The sequence below is a fragment of the Mchenga conophoros genome, linkage group LG5, assembly GCF_057382185.1.
Source record: "Mchenga conophoros isolate Kocher_MC1m ecotype Shallow Benthic linkage group LG5, M_conophoros_male_GT1.1, whole genome shotgun sequence".
Taxonomy (NCBI): Eukaryota; Metazoa; Chordata; class Actinopteri; order Cichliformes; family Cichlidae; genus Mchenga; species Mchenga conophoros.
In genome coordinates, this window is record NC_140530.1 from 5897734 (window position 1) to 5915224 (window position 17491).

General features: G+C 38.8%; 1 protein-coding gene across 5 annotated transcripts in view; it reads right to left on the reverse strand.

Moving 5' to 3' along the window:
• Positions 1-17491, reverse strand: part of epha8 (eph receptor A8) — a 159871-nt gene that overhangs the window by 5172 nt on the left and 137208 nt on the right. For 3 of the 5 annotated variants that reach the window (XM_085272928.1, XM_085272925.1, XM_085272926.1), the window contains 7 exons: positions 17149-17274; positions 16355-16540; positions 11474-11535; positions 9488-9715; positions 1852-2001; positions 1552-1742; positions 518-676 (listed from right to left, as the gene is read on the reverse strand). In XM_085272928.1, the coding sequence (XP_085129054.1) occupies positions 518-676; positions 1552-1742; positions 1852-2001; positions 9488-9715; positions 11474-11535; positions 16355-16540; positions 17149-17274 (1102 nt within the window). The remainder of the gene's footprint in view (positions 1-517; positions 677-1551; positions 1743-1851; positions 2002-9487; positions 9716-11473; positions 11536-16354; positions 16541-17148; positions 17275-17491) is intronic. The other 2 variants (XM_085272929.1, XM_085272927.1) reach the window with 1 other exon arrangement.

A 17491-nucleotide genomic window follows, 5' to 3' on the forward strand; every position in this document is an offset into this window, starting at 1 on the left:
TGCTAGCTGAAGGACAGGCTTGAAGGCTGGGTGGCATAAGTTCCTGACCCCTGGGTCAGATTTGTGGGAGGTTTTAATATGTGTTCGACTGAGCTCAGAGGCTCATGGGACAGAAGAATGGAGATGATAATCAATAAGTGTTATAATATAACATATTACCTCTTTTCTGTGCACAAGCTATGCCATTCTATGTCCTGCCCAGCAGTTTAAGGTCTGTGTGAGGTGATTTTCTCTCACATTAGCTGGTAGAGATTGTAGAGCACCTACACTACTACTACTACTACTAATAATAATAATAATAATACATTTTATTTGAGGGCGCCTTTCAAAAACACAAGGTCATCTTACAAAAGAACAACATTAATAAAAGAAGCAATAGTCATAAAATACATAAAATAAATTAAAATTGCAAAGCAGAACTCTACAACAGGTAAAATCACCACTAAAGCTGATTTTACTACATCTAACAGCTCACTACTGCCTCTGAGCTGCTGAGACTTCCCCAGGAAGCGCTTACCCTTGGTTCATGCTTATGACGTGACCCAGAGTGTGGTACCCCCCAGCTGCAAAGTGTTCCTTGTAGCGGCTCATCTTTATGGTGTCCAGCCACTCGTCTACTGAGTTACAGCTGCTGAAGTCAGGGATAGCTCTCTCCATCAGTGTAGGACTGTTTATACTGCAGCGAATAAAGACAGATGGCAGTGGATCAGAAGTGGAAGAGACAGGAAGATGTATCGGAAGACAAAAAGATTAGTTGAAGGCAGCTTGAAAAGGAGAGGAGTCAAAAAGTGAGCAAGGGGGAGAATCCTGAGGGAAAAGGGGCTTTTGAAATGCACGAGTATGTGAGACAGGAAATCGATAGCAGTTAAAATGATTGAGAAGAGGTGGTGACCGTGGTTGCAGGATGGCTGCTTTGGGTAGATTAACACAGGGAGAAATGTTTAACACTCCTCCTGCTTCTCTGCCTCTTAATATTCCTACTGTTTCTCTCACCTCACAGTGTCATGCACCATTGACTCCATAGGACCTGAGATCTGAACTGAGCAATTTACACAGGTCTAGCTTTAGCCTGGGTGTCCTTTCAAACCTGCTCCCAGATTCACTATGGATCAATGTCAATATCACAGCGAGGCTTTTACTTAATGCACAGCGCGTCTATCAGAGATGAGCTTATTGGAAAACGAACATGACCGCTCACTTCATCTGCCAGACAACTTTGAGGGAAACTTTAGGCTGCAACTTTATCCCACCGCGCCCATGCTTGATAGCAGCGGGATGAGATTGGATTTACTCTGCTTCCCACACCAGGATGGTTACTTAGTAGCTTAACAGTCAGTCACCATATATGGTCCCGGAGATCATCTTCTCAGGCCCTCGCAGGTGGTGTCTTGCTTTGATTTGCAGTTTAATCCGCTAATCACATGAACCAATATTTGATTACATTTTGGCGAGCTGTCTTGCCAAATTAAATCAAAAAGACTCCTCGGCATGTGACATAATGCACTCATGTTGTGCCGCTGCAAATATGGATTTATTCCGTTGCCCACCTACCTGCAGAGTGTGTCCATAGATTTCAGGTTCTCTGGGTTGCGGATTAGCTTGTCAAGAACGGTGACTATCTGGCAAAAACGGGGCCTCTCGTTGCGATCCTTCTGCCAGCAATCCAGCATGAGTGTGTGTAGAGCAGCAGGACAGCCCATAGGAGCAGGCAGCCTGTAGCCCTCCTCAACAGATTTGATCACCTGTACATGTCCAGCAGAATATGCATAAGGCTACAATGTGTAGCATAAAAATAAACATCACATTATCTCTGGTCGCTAAATGGTATTTAAATCAGCAAACACCACTCACATCTCTGTTAGTGAGATTCCAGTATGGTCGCTCTCCATAGGACATCACCTCCCACATGACCACGCCATAACTCCACACATCACTGGAGGAGGAGAATTTCCTGTATGCGATGGCCTCTGGAGCTGTCCACCGGATTGGGATTTTTCCACCCTGCCAGGAAGACAAAAAAGTTCAAGCAAGGATACAGAGGAGATTTGGAGAAAAAATGTAAGACAGACCACATCCAGAGCTAAACGTTTCACTGCCATTGTGTCCGCAGAGCCTGTGTCCTGTCCCAACCCTAACACATCCTGCTATTGTACACACACACACACACACACACACACACACACACACACACACACACACACACACACACACACACACACAGATGGATATCCTAAATAAGCATCTTTAAGTGGGCTAAATAGATCAGAGTAAACTAACAAATGAAATGCTGAAATAGCTTAAAGTGTTGGGTAAATAGTTAAAATGGTCTAATAATACTAAATTGCTAAATACTATTTTTAATTGGTTGCCTAAAAGTAAAAAATAAAATGCATAAAAAGTTTATATATTAAATTGTTATAGTGGCAGTAAAAAAGTCGCTTAAAGTATTTAATGAGTCGCATTAATGGATAAACATAAATACTAAATCAAGTAGTGGGCGAAAGTGTAGTGCCACCCTTCATCACTTTTTATTTTGCTAGGAAAATGGAAAATAGTTTCAGCAATCTATTTTAAAAATGTGCAAACATAAAAGCACAGCCAGAGTTTCTACATTTCGAACAAACTTGAAATTCGATATTTGGTATGATGCACTTTTCCTCGTCCTCACAGCCTCAATTTGTTTAGGTACCCTTTCAAGCAATTTCTTTAAATACTCTTCAGGAATAGTTTTCCGGGATTCTTGAAGGTGCTTCCAAAAGCTCTTCTTTGGACCTGAGATCTGAACTCTGTCAAGATGATCTCTTACTGCTTCAGTCATGTTAAGGTTGAGGCTCTGGGGAGGCCAATCCACGACTGATAGTGTTACACTGTATATTTTTCTATTCAGGTATAATTTTATTGCATTGGCAGTACATTTTGTATCGTTGTCATGCTAAAAATAGAAACAGAAAAGCAGTTCTATTCAGATGATACACAGCTTTATTCATTCATCAAGCCAGAATATACAAATCAATTAATGTCATTAAGGACAGGCAGTCCCTAATGACATAAAGGGCTCGATTACCTGTAAGTTCTTATTTCTAGATTCAGGCAAAACTGAGTTTATTGTACTCTTGAAACTATTAGAAAGATGGTGTCTAATCATTTTAGATGACATTGCTCCTGTAACTCTGTCAGGAGTCTTGGAGTTATTTCTGATCAGGATATGTCCTTCAGCATGCACATTAAATAAAAATGTGCATAGCTAAAATGAGAAATTCCTATCTCAGAGTGATGCTGAAAAACTAGGCTGGACTTATGTAATTCATTATTATCATTCACTCTAAAAGCTCCCTGAAAAGTCCTCAGTTAATCCAGAATGCTAGAGTGAGAGTACTAAATCTGCTAAATAATCTGGGGATAGAAAACAGGCAAATTTCTCCCATATTAGCTTCTCTTCCTTGGGTAACTGTTAAATTCAGAATTTAATTTAAAATCCTTCTCCTTGCATACAAAACCTTTAATTATTAGACAAAAACATTATAGCACCTTATTATCCTAAAAGAGCTCCACGGTCTCAGACTGTTGGCCTACTTGTGGTCTTAAAGTATTCAGAAGTAGTATGAGAGGCAGAGCTTCAGCTGTCCGGCTCCTCTACTGTGGAACCTGCTTACAATTTAGATTTAGGAGTCAGAGACTCTTACTCAACTACAATAAACTGACTAAATAGCTTAAATGAATGGATAAAAAGCACCAGAATTTAGTTTCAGTTATTAGATAAATGGATAAATAGTTTACTAATCAATAAAGGGTTAAATTGATAAGCTAAAAGTAATTTGAAAAGCTTGCAGTAGTTGTGGCAAGAAGTAGTTAGCCTGAATGTTTTTGATAGTTCTCAGCAATGAATAAATTGTTTAAATATAGTCAATTTAATAGATAAGTAGGTAAACATGTCATTAAAGGATAAATCAGTATCATGGTTAGCTAAAACAATAGATGCATAGTTTCAATCACTTGCAGTAGTAATTTGTATATTTTTGAAAATAGTTATTTAGCAGATCTATTTAAATAACGAGTGGTAAAGTATTATCAGACCTACATAATGATCATTTGAAAACACTTTACAGGAAAAAGTGAAACAAATGGAAGTGGTTAAAATAGACTAGACTTATAGGGTTATATAAGCTGGTGGTTTTTATCCGACAAGGCTTTGGGGGCTTTGTCTGAGAAAAGGATTGAGAACTGCTGCCCTAGAGCACCAATAATGTATATTAAAACACACATGAAATGTAGCTGTCATGTCATGAGTAACAGCTTTTGTGACCATTTTGAAGGAAAAAGTAGTGATGATGTGATTAGGGATTCTGCTAAGGGTTTCAGTATAATATAGGAAGAAAACACACACACACACACACACACACACACACACACACACACACACACACACACACACACACACACACACACACACACTTCCTTTAAGTAAAAGTGTCTATCTGTAGCTAAAACTTCAATGGGAGGACAGCATTTAAATACTAAAGCTACTTAAAGCCTGATCTGAAATGATATTTTAAAATCTTCAACTGTATTGTAGGATGTTAGTCAGATATCAAAAGTGAAAAGTAATGACATCAATAAAAGAGATTTAGCAACATAAAAAGAGCAAAACATTTTAACCATGGAAGGAACCTCTAGTTAAATAAAATCACTACTAAAGTAAAACAGATTCATAAATGAGCTACATGCCTGCTCACTGTTTAACAGCAAATGTTAATGAAAGCAGAAAATAACAGCACACACTAAAGGGCAACGATGTGTATGTGTATGTTCTCAGGACAAGAATAGACTTGCAAGTGTTAGCAAGTGAACTACTTGCATTGTACTTGATATTAAACTAGCACTTAATTAAGTTGACAAATGGATACATCACTTCCTAAACAAACAAATCACTCCCTGTGGGTAATTTTAAGCCTCTGAAGGTTACTCACCAAATATAGCCAATTACAGACACTCGCTAAACATTTAAAACAGGCCAAAGTTTCCGTACTTTCAATTCCTTCAAAGTTACTTTGCTGCCACCTTTGACTCCATAGAAGAGCTTTATACCTCCATAATTTCCAAGCAGTAATGTTTTAATCTTCAGCTACAATCAAGTGTTATTGTGACGCCATAATGTCTGTATATCACGATCCATAATCAGTTTCTCCTTCACACTGGGTGATGCTGTACATAATCACCTTGGTGTCTATAATCTGATTGCTGTGCTTTTACAGACTAATAGACAGACGGGTTGAAGCCGATTTGGATCTGAAAGCACTGGAATCTTTTACTTTTTTTTTTTAGTTAACACTCAATATATTTCTTTCAAACTGGTTTAAAATGAGAGTATTCTTTAAAGTAGCTCTTTCAGTTGACTCAAAATCCATTTGTACCGCCTAATAAAAAGTGTTTTAATTTCCAGCCTTTGTTTGTCGTGCTTCTACTTTCATTCTGGTAATTATCTGATATGTGAATATAATCAAGATATGTTTTTAAAGAACAAAATTCAGTGGCTTGTGCTGACTGAGTACAAATTTAAAGCATCATTTTAAACAATAAAGTTCAAATTGAAGAGCACTTTGTCAAGCACACAGCAATCAGAGGATCCATACATAAATGAAATACTTTATTGCTCAGAACAAAGCAATATTAACATGATATATATATATATATATATATATATATATATATTTATATATATTTATACAATATTTTTAGCAATGGTTGATTTACAAGACTGATGAGAAAACCAGTATATATATATATATATATATATATATATATATGTATATATATATATATTTTTTTTTTTTAGGGGTGCAACGATACACAAAATTCACGGTTCGATTCGATACTTTGGTGTCACGGTTCAATATTTTTTCGATACAAAAAAAATGTTCATGCCTTTTTAATTTGTCATTTATTAAAATTATAAATATATATTTTAACTCAAAAGTACAGTTTTTAAATTTAATGTTGCTGAAACAAAAAAGTAATAAAAAAATATATATATCTCAGGGCTCGCAAAATTTCAAAATCTCTGGTAGCCCAAAATAAATTTAAGTAGCCCGAATAAAAAAGAGAGCATTTTTTTGATTGATGTTTTGTTTCCTTTATAATATTATACATTAAAGTATAATATTGTAAAGGAAACAAAACATCAATCAAAAAATTGTTGAAAAACAAATTACAACATTGTATAAAAATTACAATCATCAACTCAAATACTTGGTTCTAATTGAACAGAAATTTCTATGAACTTGTAAGAACTGTGTAGGACATGAATCAGTCTGTGTCAGATCCTGACTTTGAAATTTCCACTGAAGTCACAAGTAAGAGGCAAGTGGAACCAAGATCGAGGCCATTTGCTTTTTGAAGTTTGCAAAGACTGCTAAATTGTGCCTGTGGTAGTTCACTCTTTGCAACATAGTACGCTGTTCTAAACAGATTTTTCAGGTTTATTTTTTGTATGTTATTTGCAATTGGTGTTTGTTCTGGGAAAGATATTGCAGACTGAGCAAAAATGCATTTCTTGCATTTCTCATGGGTTCTAATGGGGGCTTTCTTAAAATGACTGGTCCCAGTAACAAAGGCGCTTGTCGACTCAGAAATCGAGAGAAAGCCAACAACACACCCGGCAGAACATTATGTTATTTACACGGGTGCACATAAGTGGTCCGCGTGTGCGCATTCGCTGTCAAAATAAAAGACGCGCACCAGATAAGAAGTTGCAACGCGCGTTTGCGTCCATATAAAAAGAACTGTTTTTGTCCGCTAGAGTGGAATTTTCACAGCACATTCTGCACCACATCTCTGTGCGTTCATCATTTGTTTGAAGCCAGCTCACCTCCTGCAACCACTTTTCCGAGAATACGTGCTTCTTTTGTGGTTCGGACTCCTACTGACATTTCTTTGGAGGTGGAGGAACACCAAAGTAATTGCTTAAAGGAGCTTCTTCGACATCTTTAAGAGTTCTAAACAAATGTCTGTCCTCCTCCTGAAAATCTTATGTACGCAAACACGCGTTGCAACTTATCTTGTGCGCGTTTTTTATTTTGACAGCGAATGCACACCTGCGGACCACTTATGTGCACCCCTGGTTATTTAGCTCGTCATATTGCAGCCACAGAAATTATTTTGTCCATGAAACCATAAAGCTGCACTTTCTTTTTGCCTTATAGTCTGATTTGTCATAACTTTTCCGTTTTGTGGTAAGCTTTTCTTTGGCTGTCACTTCTTCACCCTGACCTGTCTTATTTGGCTCAGCAGAACTAAAATATATATCCTGCTGCTTTTACACGCGCACTCACATAACGGTCAGCGATTCTCTGTGCGATCAACCTCTCACATGTTTAAGCTTGCTGCGGGAGGTTTCACGTGTCATGTTTGCGTAGTAAGCTAACGATTGATAAGACGATGTCAGAGGAATTGGTGCGCAAATTATCGTCACTCACCAATCAGTGCTGTCGCTCTCTATACGCAGTTCACACGATTGCAAAGTGAAAGCAAAAAAACAAGCGCAAATTCAAACGCCATTTCAATATGTCACATATTGACAGTGGCTCATCGATGCCAATGACATAATTACCCAGCTACATTTCCGAAAGAATGCAAAAGCATTGACTTATATTTTTCCTTCCTACAATAGCGTGACGGGCAGGGCAGAGATAGATTTTGGTAGCCCGACTGGAAAAATCGCTAGCCCCGGGACGTCGGGCTACCGATTTTGCCAGCCCTGTATCTGATTGAGGAATCACTCATCTTTGGAAAAGAGAGTTTATTACAGAGAAATGGCTCTTTCCAAAATAAAAGCTATACTATACGCTTCTTCTGGGCTATATTCTCAGCAGCATATTAAACATATCAGGTCCCCATAAGGAGAATCATGTGCTAACGGCTGTCTAAGTGACTCGAGTAAAGTTTGTAGCATGCATGCTTGTTGTTTTTGTCTGCTTCCACTTGTCTTTGCACTAGGATGATGTCGGCGTAAATGTGCAGTCATATTCGTTGTGTTCCCACTAGTGCTGTCAGCGTTAATCTCGTTGAAATGACGTTAACGCCACAACAGGGCAAATCTCCGTTAACGAGCTACCCCTGATCGTCCCGTGCGTGGTGCTGGACGGCCAACACGTTAACGAGCTAACTGCGCTAACACACTAGTTCCCACCCATGTAATTGAGCATTGCGTGGCACATCCAACATACTGTTTTACTTTAGTCCATGACGCGCTTACCTTCAGGGTCATACGTCACATGAAGACCAAAATAGTTCCAAACGCCAGATCTGAATGAGGGTGGGGGAGGTTCAATTTGCCTTGTTGCAAGGAGAGCTTAACTTCTGTCTCGCTAGCTTGCCCTGCGCTCAGTGAATCTGCGGTCAACTACTCCGCCTAGGCTGCACTGTCGAGCACAGATCCACTGAGCGCTCAACACAGACAGCATCGTCAGAAGGAAAGTTGATAAAATAAATTACAAATGTTGTATTGTTCGATACATATGCGTACCGAACCGAAAGCACTGTATCGAACGGTTCAATATCGATACGAATATCGTTGCACCCCTAATATGTGCAATATATATATATATATATATGTGTATATATGTATATATATATATATATATATATATATATATATATATATATATATATATATATATATATGTGTGTGTGTGTGTGTGTGTGTGTTGGTTTTAAACACCAATTATAGTTTAAGATGTGTTGGATAATGTATTTTCTACAGTTGTGGAGACAGAACAGACATGCTGTGATAATAATCCCAGAAGCTCGATGTGTTCATAAAAGTGTAGCATAGATATTTATCATTAGATAGTTAAAGGTCAGAATGTGATTATATTTTACTGAAGTTGATGCCTTGAGCAACACAATTAAAGGCGCTCCATCAATTTATTTGGGCATTTACACAAAACTGGGGCCTCAAAGGAATCAGCGGGAATCAAGATATACCAGCTTCTGGTGTGGTGCTAGTGTGGCTATTCTTTAAAAGCTGCAAGATCTTATGGGAGATAAGGCACAACAGAAGCATTTTTAAATAACGGCAGGACAAATTGTATTAATAAGCTGCAGATATAAACAGCTTTATGTTGTTAAACCTTTACATTTAGAATGAGACAACTACAACTGAGTTAAAAAGAAGGAAAAGTGAACCGTGATCTATGATCTCCATTAGCCTATACTCCACTGCTCCAGTTTTCACTGTCACTTATAAGCAAAATAAACATTATTAAGTTAAATGCATATTCTATTGTTAAAAAAAGATCATTCCTAGTGATTAGTAATATTATGTTACATTAAGTGTGTTATTATACAAATATTTTAATTATTATGTCATTCATTCATCTTAAATCATATGTCATTTTGTGTGTTATAGCAAAGTTAATAGGAGACAATATCACACCTGCATGCATGTGTGTGTGTGTGTGTGTGAGTGTGTCGCTGCATTAATGCTTGCCTCAATGTGAAAACTCACACTGGTGGTGTATGCAGCGTCTGGGTCATCCTCGAGTACTCTGGATAGCCCAAAGTCAGACACCTTACACACCAGGTTGCTGTTGACCAGGACGTTGCGCGCGGCCAGGTCGCGGTGGATGTAGCCCAGGTCAGACAGGTAGGTCATGCCGGCTGCGATGCCACGCAGCAAGCCAACCAGCTGGATAATGGTAAACTGGCCATCGTGTCTCTGCAAGAAGGAACAAAAAAAATTTAAAGATCAGGAAGGGAGTGGCAGGGAGGTAGAGTATTAAGGCTAGATCAAAAAAAATAAAATAATGCGATGGCATAGCAGCTGAGAAGATAAGCAGTGATAATAGAAGAGATTTTAATCAAGATAGAGCAAAGAGTAAAGATAAGAGAATAAAACATGACAGGGATTTGCTTTAAGTAATAATCTGCTGTATTATCATATGAGCAAATACAGGAGCTGTTTGACATTGTCAATGTAATACAATGTTAAACCAACCTATACATGATGTAAAGAAAACTTTCATATTTGCTCCTCTACACTATTCTCAACTCCTTGAAACAGCTCTGCATCACACTGTCAGTAATGTCACTGTACTCTGAAACATGCAAACACCAAACATCAACAGAAAAAATGCCCAACATCACAAGATAGGATTTTTTTTTTCCATTTTAACAACTGAATTGATCTCTGCTGTGGTGTCAGTGCTATTTTTCAAAGATGTTAATGAGGGCACAAGATTCAGTGTTTTTAATGAGAATTAAGGTGAGTTTAAAGTGCTAAAAGTTCACCAGTTACTGGTTATGACTGGTAAAGTTAGTGCTAGGTTCATACCAACGCACTGTATGTAGTGTTTCCCTATATGGCATACTCAAATGGAAATCTTATCACAGAGGTGAGAGGCCAAAATGCGTGAGGGAGATGATCTGAAAGGCCACACGAGCAGTTTTTGAAACTGCTTATCCAACGTGTCTAAACACAAATCTATTCCTAACCTACCTGTGGTGGTTCACTAGCCATCTGACGAATGTTAATAGGGGAAACATAGTGAAATTGACAAAACACCAGAAAACTAATGAAAGTTGTGAATCAAAGCTTCATGAATAGGTTGCTTCAAAATTAGATTTGAGTATAAATGAAAAACAAAGCCTTATTTTAATTTTCCATTTCTGTGTGTGTGTGTGTGCCAGGGGCAGTTTACAGCCAGGCACAAACTCATTTGCACAACCACGTTATGTGTTATTGGAGAGATTTTAAAACAGAGTTTTGGCACTCGGTGAGTCCTGAACATAAATATATAGTGAAATTTCACAGCAGAGCAGATGGTGGTTGTCCAGTTTTTGCCCAAAAAAGACCAAGTCAGTAACAGAAACTGGGTAAAATATGAGACAATTATAATGCTGCATTGATATATGCACGTAGTTACGGTTCATGATAAAGATTTATTTTCTTGGTTTACTGCATAGAAAAACTGAAGATGGAATTTGTTTCATGTAGACTGAGCCAGACACATTTATCTTAGAATGAACAGCATTTTAAAAGACAGATCTCATTTTTTATGTGCCAGTGATCACTGAAAGGACAGCTATGGGTCTTTCCCCATCCAAGATAGGAGCTTCACAATAACTGTCCCAGGCATTACCAAGATGGTTGCCAAAAGGCAACACTTTTCTTTAAAGTTTCATGAACATTTCAATAGCTGCTGAACATGATTGCTGTTTTGTGTTTGGTCTATTACCATATTATTTCTGATGCTACAGTGGGTTGAGTTCTTGGACATGCAGCTAGCATTTGAAAGTGAGTAGCACAAACCCCTCCACTAACGCATTAGGAGAAAATCAAAGGAAGGAAGACATTACACAAACTGTTAGCTGAACAACTCATCAACAGTCAGAAGTGCACTAAAACAGTTGAAATGAGATGGCATTAAAGGAAAAAGGAGTATAGAGCTCTTTAACTGAGAGTTTAAATACCAACCCGGAGGAAGGAGTCCAGAGAACCATTCTCCATGTACTCTGTGATGATCATCACTGGTTTGCCTGGAAACACCAACCAAAAACCTTATGAGCTTATTTGGATATCAGCTATTTATTTGTTTGTACACACTGTACAGTAAGTGATGCAGGTGCTGAATAAAAACAGATGCAATGTCTTAATTCTATCCGGTTGTTCAGTGATGACGCGACGAATCCTACTTCCGGGTCTAAAGTAGTCTGCGTTTAATATGGCTTTTGTGTTGTTAACATGTTTAATGTTTTGTATTTTCTTCTATTTGATCTCAAAAAGCTCCTAAAACAGTCAGTGATCCCTGTTGACCTCCCTCGGCTTTTATTACCGCTAATCATTTATTTAAGCTCAGTTTTTAAAACCCTAGGATGTAACTACAGCCCAGCCCATGCAGCAGTATATGAATGACTAACCTCGTATTGTGGATGGATTATCTCAGTTGTTCTCCTGGCTGAAGTTTGGTCCTTTTACAGCATCCTGCCATGCGATTACATTTGTTCCTGACCACCGAGAACACTCACGTTAACTTTTATCGAGTGGACAAAAGTTAGCTTGTTTATATTATGCTAACATAGCTGTGTCGCTAGCGGTCACGTAGCACATCATTATATACCAGCTAGCCCAACTTCAGTAACCCTACAAACGTCACTGCTGTTTAGTTTTCTGTCTTCATTTATGCTGGAAGTGATAGCAGAGCTGCACGTTTTAATTTGTTTCCAAAACCCCGCAGTCAGGACATGCTATATTGTATTTAGATAGAAGCTAGCGAGCTAACTCCCTGCTAACTTCTAACTCCGTTAAATGTCATAAATTCGGTTTTCATGGATGCCTGGATGTTAAACTCAATTGTTACACCTGGTAGAGCAGAACGCTGATCATTTTATTAAAGATGAAAGACTTTAGACAGTTTTTCAACTCTCAGTAATGCCATAGTGATCGTTTGATATATGGACCTGCAGCGGAGTTTAGACCCAGACACGGCTAGTGACGTCAGACTGAACAACCGGATTATTTAATGTGTTTACCTCTATTTTCTTAAAGGGATTCGATCACTCAAAAACCTGTAATATTCTGTCCTTCTCTCTTACTTGTCAGTGTCTAACTATACAGGTGGTTTCTTGGAAGAGTTTCTTGTCTTTAGCGACACTGCATACTAATTCTAATTAAGTTGTGAGTCTGTAGTGCTTCCACACAAATAGACAACAATTTAATTAGACTCAAGGAAGGTCTGAATGCGACACTTCGCTGGTAGCTGCTTACTGTAGCAATTTGTTCAAATAAATTGTGAAAAGTTGCTGACAGTTATATATACAACTTGGAAAATACGCAAGAGAGAGATGTTGAATCTGTGATCATCTAGGAATGTTCTTCTAGTATTTCAAAGCTGCACATTGTACAACCCACCCACCCCCAAACTGGCTGTCTCCTCTACATTATTATCTACAGTATCATTTATTAAATTACATGCTGTATGGAATTCCAGCACAATGTGAATCTTCTTCAACCAAAATGAGACAGCTAAATTATACATCTAAATCTCAACAAAACCATATAAACCATAAAACCATATAATTAGATTTTTATTTCTCTAATCCATAGATTTCCAACTCATACCATTTCCATTAAAGAGGCGCTAAAAGTCACCAAAATAGATAAAAGCCTTGTATTGAATCATTACTGCTTTGATTAGTATGATTCACATGGCAACAGGTTGTTTTTTAATGCAGTGATGATCGTTTTATGCTAGAAAACATGCCCCATGGTTGTGGAACAGATACTACTCTTTTTCAGAAGGGTATGATTACTGGCCTGCACCAAGCAAGGAAAACAACTAAGGGGATGGAAGGGTAGTGGTGAAACATCATGTATGAGTAAGAAATCAAGAAAAATATCACATGTTCCTGATTGGAAATCAGTGAAACATTTGATGAAATCAAATTGTAAAAAGATAAACCTAAGCTATGTTTCAGTAAGAGCATGTCCACCTGCACATTATGAAGAGAACTCCAGGAACTGGGACTAAGTAACTATTTAGCTTAAACAAAAACACTTAACAAGTAAAGTTACTAAAAAAAAAGGCTTCACTTTGCTCGGGAGCAAAAAGATTGGATTGAGAAAAGGTCATGTGGTCTGATAAGTCCAGTTTTACGCTTTCAGGCAGTATTACCAGATAACTGATCTTTTTCTTCTGCCAAGGTTCAGTGGACTCTGAGCCCACTGAGACAACATGATCACACATGAATTGACCACCACAGACTCTAGACCTTAGCCCCATTTAGAAAACTTGAGATTTGCCGGAGAAGAATTTATGCATTATTCCAATTTTCCCATCATCAATAGAAAATCTTGACACACAGTTAATGCAACTCTGGATGGAAATAACTGCATAAACTTATGCTACAATTAATGTGTCCTGTCATTAAAAGTAAAGGTGATCCAATGAAACAGACTTTTCATTTGGCCTGGCAGTGTATATGCTGTTACAAAAGGGATGCCTACATCATAAATTGTGTGCAAAAGTCTTTAAATGCCCGCATTGCTTTATTTTCTTTAGGGAGTTAGACTTTCTTAGTAGTCTTGATCAATAGTTCTCCAGGCTTTCCAAACAGCTTCACAGTGTGTTCATCTGTTTATTTTGGTGTTTGAATTGATTAAAATATTTAAATATGATGGTAGTATGAGATTTAAGGATATACAATGAAATAGAAACTAGAAGTACAATTTTAGCCTTTAAAGTATACCTACAGTGTATTCACAGCTTTTGGCCAAAACCTTGTTGAAGCATCAATTACAGCCACAACTTTTTGTGAATATTCTTGAGTGTCCCACGCAGAGTCCAGACTTGGACCCAATTGAACATCTCTGGAGGGATCTGAAAAACCTGATGGAGCTTAAGAAATTCTGTAAAGAATAATGGGAGAAACTGGCAAAAATAAGTGTGCCAAGCTTGTAACAGCATACTTAGAGTGGTTTCAAAGCCACTCCTTTGTTATGTTGGCTATGTGGTCAGGGTCATTGTCCTGTTGGAGATGAACCTTCTCCCCAGTCAGAGGTCCAGAGCACTCTGGAATAAGTTATCTTTAAGGATGTCTCTGTACATTGCTCCATTCATCTTTCCTTCAACCTAGTAGTGCCACAGTTCTGGCTGCCCAAAAACATCCTCACATCATGATACTGCCACCACCATGCTTCACTGTAGGGATGGTATTGGCCGAGTGGTGAATGTCTGGTTTCCTCCAGACATGATGCTTGGCATTCAGGCCAAAGAGTTCAATCTTTGTTTCATCAGACCAGAGAATTTTGTTTCTCATGGTCTGAGTGTCCTTCTGGTGTTTTTTGGTAAACTCCAGGAGGAGTGTCATGTGCTTTTAACTGAGGAGTAGCTTCTGTTCAGCCACTCAACCATACAGACCTGATTGCAGAAATGGTTGTCAGATTGACCACCGGGTTCTTGGTAACCTCCCTGACTAAGGCCCTTCTACTCTGAAAGCTCAGATTGGCCAAGCAACCAGCCTAGGAAGAGTCATCATTCATAAAGGGTTCTTCCATTTATGAATGATGGAGGCCAGTGTGCTCACTGAGTACTTCAATGCTGCAGAATTATTTCTGTACCTTCCCCAGATCCGTACCTCAATACAATCCTGTCTTGGAGGTCTACAGACAATTCCTTGGACTTCATGGCTTGGTTTATGACATACAATGTAAACTACGGGACATTATAAATAAGCAGGTGTGTGGTTCTCCACATCATGGAGGAGATCGTGGAGATGTAACTTAACAAAATGTGGAATAATTATAGCACAGTGAATACTATTTGGATGCACTGTAGTAACACTGGATTTTCACTGGAAACTTTATTTATTTAATCAATAGACAAAATTGACTTTATGTACATGTGTGATCAGAGAAGCTGCAGTGCCTCGTCAAACCGTTTTTAGAGGTGTGGTAAGGCTGATATTAATACTTAATTTGGAAGACCACAAAAAGTCACGTTCTCATTTTTTGATAAATCTAACGGGACAATTAGAATTCAAACTGGTGCTTGCACTGTTTGAATGTTCCTGACAAAACTACAACTGTGAAGTAATTCTGCATTAAAGATTTTTGCTAGACAAAATATTAGTTGCTAGCTGCAAGCCTGGTTCTGTGAGTATGTGTAGCTCCCAGGCTTTCTTCGTTGGTTATTTGGATTGGTCCGATGCGTGGCCAGAGCCTCAGCAGATAAAAGTCTGGCTCTGCCTCTGTTTCCAATTAGCCAAAAAAGCAAAAAAATAAATAAAATCATTGAATCCCCAGAGACTTGTGTTGTTTGCTTTTACACTTGTCTGCTGATGTGCCAGGACTGCTCCGCTATTAAGATTTAAACAGAGCTGTTAATGTTGGACTTGGAATGTGAGCTATGAAAATGGGAAAAACAAAAATACTGAACTTTGTTTAACTATACACTATCATCATTTAGTAGTAATATGCATGTTGTGGTCTGCATAGCTACAATGAGGAGTTTAAAGAGTACATCAAGCTAGGAAACTGCATAGGGCATCGGGATTTAATGAAGTACTGTAAATCAAGCATTAGAGTGAATAAACACATCCTTTGTAATAGTGTTTGCCCATCTGGAAGGGTACCCCAGCCCAGCTAGCATGCTATAGTTGATAATGTTGACGACACGTGTGCTGCCAAAGCATTTCAGGCAGGCCTCCCTCTCTAGAGTTTCTGTGCCACAATTGCAAGTATAGTGGAATAAGCAGTTCAGAATTAATACAGGTCTTGCCACACCTGTGTCTGAAAGCAAATAGTTTTGAAAATGATCTATATTTTTCACAATGATATATTGTAGTTGATGGAGCGTACTGTGAGTTACTACCCCCTCTAAACGGATGACATTGGGGTGGTCGAACTGGGCCATTATTGAAGCCTCGGCCAGGAAGTCTCTCTTCTGCTTTTCTGTGTATCCTGCCTTCAGGGTCTTTAGAGCCACTGGGATGTCTCGTTTTCCCGGGAGCCTCATACGTCCGTAGCAAACCTCCCCAAACTCCCCTGAAAACATGGCAGAGGAACACAGTAATGCAGCACATCAAACATATTCAGCCTTTAAATCTGTTCCACAATGGTAAATATTCGTCGTGCTTCCCTGCACCCTCCACCCACGCCTAAGCCATTTGTGTGAATGAGAACATGTCATTTAATTTGCCAGGGTAGATAAGAGAAAACAACCCACTTACAAACTATCTGTTCACATATATGTGCAAAAGCTGCCAAGAGCTAATTAGCAATCCATTCTTATCTTTAGCTCAACAGAACTTTAAACTGGTGGTTGCACTGTTTGAATGCGTCTGTGTCTATTTGTCTCTGGCTGCAGCAGTCATATGTAGCACAGTGAATTGTGAGGCTGACACAGTGTTAGTATTCTCTTCCTGTCTGAGGAGCTTTGATTGACAGCCCCACGCAACGCTCTGATTCCACTTTGCTATCCTCCTCTCTGCTGCACACCACAGCCTTTACACCGGCCAATGATTTTAAGTTAGCATAGCCAATGATTCTCACTATGTATGTATGTGTGTGTGTGTGTGTGTGTGTGTGTGTGTGTGTTTGTGTGTGTGTGTGTGTGTGTGTGTGTGTGAGCACACACAAGTTCATGGTTTTACCTGAACCAATGATTTTCTCTATTTTGATCCTGGAAGCTTCAATTTCTCTGGCAAACTCGTGGACCGCCTGGCAGGGGTCCTCGTACGTGTGTGGGTCGATATAGAACCTCGCATCGGGGAATGACACTAAGATAAACAACATTAGCATTTGGTCACATATTGGAGAATGAGAGCAACATCGCATCTGAGCCCCGTCACCGGTGTGTGCAGGGAAAACCTGATGAAAGAGGAGAGAAATGACACGGAAAAAAGAGCAGACAGAGGGAGTGGAAGAATACACAGCATGCAGGGGCCAAGGAGTGTATTCTCCTGTAATCACTCAGAGCCTGATGAAAATTGTTTG